We start from the raw sequence: 9889 nt of genomic DNA, 5'->3' as shown, positions 1-9889 counted from the left end.
ACAGCAGCTTCATACCATTTCAAGACTGTCCTGTAGAGTGATCTGATACAGTTCTTCACATCTGGTGTTTTGGTCTGTGACATAGTCAGATGGAGGGCATTTTTTAATTTAAGATACATTTTAATGATACACATATGGACATTTGTTCATCAAAGCATAAAGACATTTCAGTACATGTGCCTGCAGTAAAATCTTTCTGAAAATCAAAACTGCATTGCATGAGTTAGGGTTAGCAAAGTTTTGCAGAAATCCTATTCTATACTTTCTTTCTCAGTCTTTTGTTCCCTTCTCCGTAGATATGTGTTTCCGCTCGATGTGTCGGTAGTTGTTTGAAGTGGAGGTTCAGCAGCGGGAAGCTTTGAGTGCAGGTGTCTGAGTGGGATTTGCAGGGCCACAAAGTGCGCACACACACGCACACACAGCTGTCTTTGTTGTGGCCACCACCTGGTTAGTGTATTGGTTTACGTCCCGCCGCTGCTTTCCATCATTCATTCATTCATTCATTCAGTCGTTCAGTTGGTCAGTCAGTCATTCAGTACTTCTGTTTTTTTATTTCTGTTTTTGACCAAGAAAGTGTGGATGTGTAGTATCCGTGTCCAAAGCTCACTGTCTGTTTGCTACCAGCAGAACAGCATTTAAACCTCAAAAAAAGCTAGGAACGGAGAGACACAGGGACAAACAACCTAAGCTGTGTCTCTCACAAACACACATACAGATACAGGGACAATAACAGCACTGTGTACGGAGAAAGAAGATCCGGCAGGTCGAGATACCACAGGAGAGCAGTGCCTCTGTCTGTCTGCATCTGCTCTGCTCTGCTCTGCTGTTTGATGTGCAGGGATTAGGGGAAATCTGAGAGCTCCCAATTTAGCCAAGCCACAGAGATACTCAATATGCAAGAGCACATATACACTAACACATTGAATGTCTTTTTTTAACTGACTGAATGCACTATAGGTTAATAGGTTTATTTCAAACATGTAGTGTGTTTTATAGAATAAATGCATTTAGTTGTTTTTACATTGGGTTGATAACCAAACTCAGGCATATCTGCTATGATTGTCTGCTGCGACCTAGTGGACAGGAAATGTATTGCTGTCCGTCAAGATTTCCTAATCAAACTGATATCAGAATGTGAAATAATGTGGAAAATACTGGACACGGAGACACCTTTTGCTTTTAAACATTATGAATGTTTTTTTATAAAAGTGGACTGTATTAATTGAACCATGGAGTAGATAGCATACAAGCATTGTGTGTACAAATATGTATTACAGTCATTGTGATTAAAGTTACAATTAGAAATTGATAAAAACAATGTACAATGAAACATATGTAAAACTGTTATGTAAATTTAAAATGTAAAGGAATAATGCACAAGAGAAACTCTATGAAAGTTACTTCATGAGGTAGAAAATTATTACAATATGATATGTTGTATAGTGATTATCTTTTGTTATTTAACTATCAACATAAATTATTGTTATTATGGCACATCTGTTTTTTTTTTTTTTCATCATTTAATATCATAAGTATTTTCCCCCTGCGGTTCACCATGATGTTTAGCACCAAAACCCATAATTTAGTGTTATATTACGATTTCCATCCTCTTTCTGACCGACAGAATCCAACAAGTTGTTTGTCTTCCCATAAATAAAAGCCACTTTGCAAAGCCTACATTGCATTCTGACAGGTCTACAGAAACAACACAATGTTTGCAGATCTCCCCATCTTATTATTCTTATTGCTAAATACAAACAATTGCATTTTCTGCTGCTGTATAGAAATTATAGTATAATTCCTACTTCCTCTTCAATTATATCACTGTGACTGGGTGGGCCAAGTTGATTCAAAATGAATAGGCATCAGTAATGTATAAATGTCTTGAACCCTACATCAGAATCTTTAGAAAAAAGCGACAGTTTGAAAGTTGTAGAAAAATTAATTTTGAAGCTGTAACTATAAAGTATATGTTGTTCTTTTAAAAAATATATGAGGTTGATATGTGGAGGATCTCTTTGGGATGATTTTATGCAGTAGATATATTGTTCTGTTAGTCTCTCGCTTTTAATAGAAGCAGGCAACTGGTGTAGTAACCATTGTGAAGAGCTACTTGTCATTTGTTATTTTGTTGAAGTGATCCAAAGGGCTTCATGCACTAGAGTTGAAGACTCCATGGAATCCATAAGGAATGTTGACAGGCACTTCGGCTCTTCCCAGCTCTTCAAATGTTTTGGCATCCAGGACCAAAAGAAATGTACTCTTATCCTACAAAGAGAAGAGAAAGAAGGGGTTTAAGACTGAAGACATATTGATAAATGTTCTACAGTTGAATCATTTCTCATGTTTCATTGTCTTATAAAGCAAGTCAATTATAGAGCTTATGTTTACATACATTACATTAATTCAGGGCTGTTTTATACCTTAACTGGTGTGATAATCACAGACAGGATGACTCCATCATCCTCTTCCTCAGCATTGGGTGAAGGAATGAAGACAGGCTCTGATGGATAGAGATCAGGCTGGCGCCATACCTGTAAATCAATTTATTTAGCAAACATTCTGCATTTTGATCATAGTAACCGTGAATACCTAGGTATCAGTCATGTTCCCGTTAATTGTTCTCACCTTGAACTTTTTGCTTTCCAGATCCATCTTAATTAGGGAGTCACCCACTAGGTGCCGGAAGCCACAACCATAGTAGTATCTATAAGGTTTGGTGTTATATCTGGCATAGTTAATATGTGGAAACTCCAAGCCACCGTAGTCTTTCAGGTCCTCGCTGTGGAGATCCTCAAACGTGCAAAATACCTGAGAGAGAGACATGTTTTAAAAGAAATAAAGGCTCTTCAAGACATACCATATTTTCCAGACTATAAGTCACACTTTTTTTCATAGTTTGGCTGGTCCTGCGACTTATAGTCAAGAGCGACTTATTTATCAAAATCAATTTGACATGAACCAATAGAAAACATTACCATCTACAGCCGCCAGAGGGCGCTCAATGCTGCTCAGAGCTCCTGTAGTCTACAATGAAAACATAGAGCGCCCTCTGGCGGCTGTAGACGGTAATGTTTTCTCTTGGTTCTTGGTTCTAAATAAATGCGACTTATAGCCAGTGCAACTTACAGTATATATATTTTTTTTTTTTCCTCATCATGACGTATTTTTGGACTGATGCAACTTATACTCAGGTGCGACTTATAGTCCAAAAAATATGGTAAATGCACTTTTTGTGTTATGCATTAATTTAGTAACATTCCTGTAAAAACAAAATCTGGGGTTGGTAAGATTTTTTTGTCTTTGAAATATGTCTCATATGCTCATCAAGGCAATTTATTTGATCAAACATTACTATTGTGAAATATTATTGCAATTTAAAATACCTCTTTCCTATTTCAGTACATGGTAAGATTCTGTTTATTCCTGTGATTGTCAGCAGCCATTACTCAAATGATCCTTCAGAAATCAAATTAATGCATCCTTCCTGAATAAAAGTTTTAATTTCTTTCAGAAAATCTTACTGACCCCACACTGCAGTATATGTGCTTGGAGGGCTTTGAAGGAAAACCAATGTTTAGAATGAGCAACTTTCAGAGATGTACATACTGTACACACATGTTGTAGCCAGCTTAAGACAGTACCTGATTTTTGGTACGGCAGACAGCGGTAGCGGTGCTGTCAGGCCGTGTGTTGAGGTTCTGTTCCAGTGGGGTTTCACTTGTGATGTTGAGAGGCAGCACAAAACGACGGGGCAGTGGCCTGCTCATGGTGTTATACATCTGAGAGACAGAGAGAGGGACAGGACAAATAAGAATTAGAAAATTAGAAAATTTGAACCATGCATGTGTGTACTTGCATGTACTGCACCTTGTTTACAAGTAGAGGAATGCATACACATAACATTACGGTTGAACCACTGATGTCACATGGAGTATTTTAATGATGTCCTTACTACCTTTCTGGGCCTTAAACCTGTCAGTTGTGTTACTGTATATACAGGGTCAGAAAGCTCTTGGATTTCATCAAAAAATTTCTTAATTTGTGTTTTGAAGATGAACAAAAGAGTAATTAATGACAGAAATGAAATTTTTAGGTGAACTGTCCCTTTAAGGAAGAACATTACCTCATCCAAAGCCTCTCCTGACTGACGCAGGTTCTGGATGAGGAAGTTGTTTATGGCCTGGCCGTCGTCAGAGCAGCACATGTCTAGCATGAGGAATCCATCCTGCTCAAAAGCATTGATCTGATGGAAGGTGGACAAGGCCTTGGCATGGTACTTCACTGGCATCTCCTGCAGAGAGATGCAATGACATCGTCTTCATGTTCTCAATCAGCTTTCATTGAACCATATGAAGCATAATCAGCAAACAAATATACAAATAAACTCATATGCTTCAAGCATGGGCTCCTCATTGTTCTCAGTGCCTCTGTGAGACTATTGTCAAGAGTGTTGTCTCACCTTTCCAGTTTGTTTGTCAATAAGGTGGAATGTGGTTTCCTGGTTGGGGTCCCAGAAAACACCCTCATTTAGCGATTTCCCCCTTAGTTTACCAGTCACTATCTTAAACAGATCCATTTTAATGGGCTGCTCGATGAACACTACATAGTTCTCTGACATGCCTGAAAAATTCAGGAAAATAAAATGAGGGCTTTTCAGTGCTGCGCATTGATATGATCGCTCTATTCAGAGTATACGATTACACCATACAGAGTGCCTTGCAATGAAATTACACATGACACCATTACAGTAGCTGTGTAATAAAATCACAAATGATAGTCATTCTTTCATGAGAATGCAGAATGAAAATCTGTCTGTCTAGGAGATATGATGATAGTAAACGTGACAGATTCTCGTCTTAGCTCACCAAAGCTGTGGTAATAGGAGGGTTTGGATTTGTCACGAGGGGTGATAGAGCATAATATCTTGGCTCCCTCTAGTGTATCTTCTCGGCCGTCTCTTTCTGGTGGCACCCTGATGATGTTATAGAAAGCCCCTATAAAACACACCACAGCACAACATCAAGCCTCCCAATCCTTTAGTGACATTGCACTTAGATTGATCAGCACACAAGGAGAAGACGGGAGTCTAACCTTTGTTTCTGTATGAGTTGCCCATGTTGTAAGCTGTGCCGTCTGGATCAAAGTGTGGATGAGCAGTAGCACCATTCACAGCGATGAACTTGCTCCAGTCCACCTACAGATGATAATCTTACTTAGACACGATGGGTTAGTCTAGGCTGGTGGCTGTAGACTGGTAATCGTTCATACCTTCTGTTTAGACTCCAGAGTATCTGGATCCACTCTGTGCATGTAGTTTGTCTCTGTACTGACGTAATAGTCACCCTTGTATTTAACAAAGTTGACACTGGCATTATCTGTTGGCTCTGGAATCGGAAAGAGGGGAAGCAGTGTCACTAATATCTTTTATTTATTTTGTTAAACTTTGAGGCAGAAATCGATTAGAACAAACTTTGACTTTTTTCTCTTGTTTAACACACATTTCTAAGGTAGTTAATCTGACAAAGCTGCTGGTTTTCATATATATATATGAGATGCTAAGCATCTCTCGGGGAACTCCTTCAAGACTGTTGGAAGACATGCCAAGAGTGTGCAAAGCAGTAATCAAAGCAAAAGGTGGCTACTTTGAAGAACCTACAATATGTCATATTTTCAGTTGTTTCACACTTTTTAGTTATGTATATAATTCCACATATAATTCCACATGTGTTAATTCATAGTTTTGATGCCTTCAGTGTGAATCTACAATTCTCATAGTCATGAAAATAAAGAAAACTCTTTGAATGAGAAGGTGTGTCCAAACTTTTGGTCTGTACTGCATATATATATATATATATATATTTTTTTTTTTTTTTTTTTTTTTAAATTAATGCTAATACCATGACCACAATTTGTTTTGTCAGAGGTTTCAAGAACTGTGTTTTTCAATAAGTAAATTATTAACTAAGAAGGAGCAAAAGACATTAAACATGATTTTATGCATTATGGAGAATTTTAATTAGATTCCAGTTTAAATTTCATTAGAACTGTTTATTTTCAGACTTCTTTAACAGAAACTGGGTTTAATAATTATATTAAATTAACCATTCTAGAAGATTTAAGAACTGCACGTTCCTGAATAAAAAAAAAAATGTTTGAGGGGTAAAAATATGTACTATGATTTCAATTTAAACCTCATTTTATGTTTTATAACCAGTTGAATTTAGATAATATTTTATTTTAAATGAGATCATAAAGAATAATTTACTATTTAAATACTTTTAAGTGAGAATCTCTGGAATTTGCAGAGGCTCCCTGGATGAAAATCACTAATAAAATTATTTTTTTCCCCCCTCACAATTCTGTATCCGACATATCCAAACGCAAACCTTACTGCTGCATGAAGTAACACTTTTACCATACTGACGGGATTTACTCAAGGCATTGATCCTAAAGATGGTTGTGCAGTTTTATCCTTTTAAAAGACCCATGTGTTGTAGTTGTAGTGTCCAGAACTGTCTGCTAACGCCATCTCAACTCGTTAGTAGTACTGTCACTATATTTAATCTTAATTGAGAGCTTGTGGAGTCTGATTTAAATGTATTCTCGTGATTACAGACATTCAGCTGTTTGTCTAAGATGACTTTGCACACACTTGGAGAGTTCCACTGACCACTCCTGTTATGCTCTTGAGCAATGGCCTCCAGAGACATGCCTCATTACTCTTTCAGAAAACAGAAAGAGCTTTATGTAACATTTTTAAATCGGCTAATTTTTGACTGTTCTAAACCTAATGAGATCCATTTTACCAAGGCGGACAGCACAGCAAATATACTTCCTTACTGTCTGTCATTCACACACATATTCACAGTTTCGACGTACTCATCATCTCAAATCTGGACAGGAAGCGCTGAAAGAAGTTCTTGCAGGGATCAGGTAAAGCCAGAGTGCCGAACTCTGACACCATGATACGGTTCCTCTCGCTGTTCTGCTTATACGAATCGCTGCGCAGAAAACGGCTTCTGTACGTCACCTGACCATCCTCAATCTGAAAGCGATGCATCAAAGCCATGCCATCAAACCAGTGGTTATAGCTGAGGAAAAATGTACATCAGCATGAGTCAGCCTGAATATTCATTTACATACAGTATTGCGAATAAAAGACTTCTGTGAAAGGTTGTCATGGTTGTGCCTACTTTGTCTACTATCTCTGTAAATACCAAATAATTAATTTTACCTTTCTATCTGTCATTAGTTTTACTGCCAATTACTAATCTCAAGAAACTATTATAAAATGTATTTAGTTACTATTCTTCACGTTCTAGTGATTCTATTAAGATCACAAACCCAATGTATTGACAGTTGAATGCTTGTACTCACTGCTGATTCCCAAACTCAAACTTTCCTGGACCATTCCGCAGCAGACTCCCATGGATCCAGGTTGGGATGGTGCCTTTGACCGTGGTGGGGATGGGCTCAGGTGTCTCCTCTACCGAACTTACCAAGGGGGAGATGTTTGGCAGCCCATGTACTTTTGTGAAGTATGTTTTCTTAGCAGCAGCTGTAAAAATCCAGACAGCAAATTGTGATTTGCGTGATGTTCAAATCTGATTGCTTGGCAAGCCGACAGATCAAAATCTGTTCATGTGAAGAATAATCAGAATAAAGTTATAAAGATGCACTTATGAATCCAAATGTTCCGAAATTTTGATAGTGGTAAAAAAAATGTTGTTTTGAGTATTATCACTTTGGTAATATTTTTCAATAAGGTTTAATTTGTTAACATCAGTTAACTGCGTTAGTTAACATGAACTAACTATGAACAAGACATCTATATATAGGTAATTTTCACTAATTTTGCTAATACATTTTCAAATAAAATTAATGAACTAAGAAACAACTGAACATGAACTAAGAAATAATTAACAAGTTCTAGGCACAGCATGTACTTACTATAGAGTTATGGTTAGAATTTGGTTAGTTTTAGGGTTTAGTTGCATGTAATTATCCATATTTTTACTGTTATTACTTTACTATACTATATGTAAGTACATGTATATAACGTTTATCAAGGCAATATATAATCAAGTTTGAACCAATATTTTTTACTACATTTGATAAAGATTAATAAACACTTTAAAAATATATTTCTGATTGGGACCTTATTCTAAAGTGTTACTGACACTTTTATATAAAGGTCCTAAGCTGCAAGGTTAGCTACCCCTGAGTTATACTAAAGTATATAGTTGTAGTAAGTCACAGATTTGCAGACATATTACTCTGCTCTTCCATTTATGTCAGCTGAAAGAACTAAATAAAGGATCAGAGTTAACAAAAGACAGAGCTGAAATGGCAGAGTCAGTGATGTTACAACGAGAAGCACTATCTTTAGAAAAACAATCCCTCTCCTCTCTACATGATCACATGTACTGTGATAGACTAATGCATAAATAATGAAGCAACTGCACAGACTTTCAAGTATCTTTAAGAAAAGTCAAACTTGTGACATACAATTGAAAAGGTGTTCAATTAAGTTATAAGTAAGCTGAAGAATTTAAACCTATGATAACATTTAAAAGCCATTGGACTCAAAGTATATTTCACTCATTACATCTCTCATATGAATACAGCAGCTGCTTTAAAACACAAATATTTGCTTTCATACACTGCATTGCTTCACACAAAAACATATGAAACCTGTAACATACAACAGAAAGTAAAACTTGCAGATTGTGCATCAGTGCAGAAGAACTCCCAGATTCTTACCAATCGTTTGAGGCTTTATGCAGGACATCCTGTAGAGAGATGTGAGGCTGCACACTTGATCAGAACAGAGGATGAAGAAGAGATTATGACAAATTGTAAAGAGCAATAAAAGCTATGTTCACAAAGATGGGAGGAGACAAGTCCCTTTTATGTAAGTCTGATCTCTTGCCAACCCTGTTACATCACACATGATTGCATGACACAGCAGACTGAAACTGATAAAAAGGAGTTGTGAATCTCAACAAGATGCACTTTAAACCGTTTTATATAATTTTGAGAAAATGGCTTCACATTATCACATGCAAAATTGCATATAATAATAAGCATGTAATAATTATTGTAAGCAGATGTATGCAGCTGCAATGATACTTTACAAGTTTTATGCATTAAATATTATGCATATGCAATCATATGCAACATGCAATACTTCTATTGTTTTTGTGGTTATTGTTAATTATGTAAATGTGTAATTTTGTTGAGAGGTATCTATATGTATGTAGCCTATAGTACCATTTTACATATAATATAAGTACTAAATTATACAATATATTGTCTTTTACATACTGTTGTTTGCGCGTTTGTATTTCAGTTTCAGTGTATTTGCCAATACATGCAACGGTAAGTGTTACAGCTCTTGGCTCAGTCAGGGGGGGTAAAAACAAAGTTATAAGACGTAGAGATAATCAGTAGTAAAAGCTTACCTTTGCTGGTCCTAAATGCATTTTTAAACACACTTGACGACATTATTAACTAAAACAGGTCACCTACAAGAGAATACAGTAGGTTAAATTCCACACACGCGCGGAGTAGGCTACCGTGACCCACGTTACGTAGACTTTACCCCTAATACACTTCCTGGTTATGGGTTAACGTCATAACCTCAACCGAGTCATTGTTTCAAAACATGGCATTCATATTCTTGCCACATCCGCCTTTATAGTTTGCAGCATCAGGAAGGTATATGGAAGATGTCTTATCCTGATTAGGTCACATTAAGCGTGGAATTGTTGACGTGGCAAGATTTTTTTCTTGCCCGAAAGGATTATATCATCATCATCATCAATAAAAATCATAGTTAAATACTTTGTCAAGAATTATCCTGATTTAATTACATTGTGAAGCT

The 9889-nt window shown here is 36.6% G+C and overlaps 1 protein-coding gene across 1 annotated transcript; it reads right to left on the bottom strand.

The window, feature by feature from the left end:
* Nucleotides 1-1171: 1171 nt before the first annotated feature.
* Nucleotides 1172-9631, bottom strand: bco2a (beta-carotene oxygenase 2a). The gene is made up of 13 exons (XM_052530561.1): nt 9468-9631; nt 8767-8820; nt 7381-7561; nt 6883-7094; nt 5272-5387; nt 5095-5197; nt 4869-4997; nt 4463-4623; nt 4127-4294; nt 3645-3782; nt 2629-2811; nt 2424-2534; nt 1172-2268 (listed from the first exon to the last, which is right to left on the bottom strand). Exons 1-13 carry the CDS (start codon nt 9508-9510, stop codon nt 2152-2154), a joined length of 1716 nt encoding a protein of 571 aa, XP_052386521.1. The 5' UTR covers nt 9511-9631; the 3' UTR covers nt 1172-2151.
* Nucleotides 9632-9889: the final 258 nt, after the last annotated feature.

Source organism: Carassius gibelio, chromosome A17 (genome assembly GCF_023724105.1).
Source record: "Carassius gibelio isolate Cgi1373 ecotype wild population from Czech Republic chromosome A17, carGib1.2-hapl.c, whole genome shotgun sequence".
Lineage (NCBI taxonomy): Eukaryota > Metazoa > Chordata > Actinopteri > Cypriniformes > Cyprinidae > Carassius > Carassius gibelio.
Note: the sequence above shows the minus strand (reverse complement) of the source record. Positions and strands in the feature narration are given on the sequence as shown.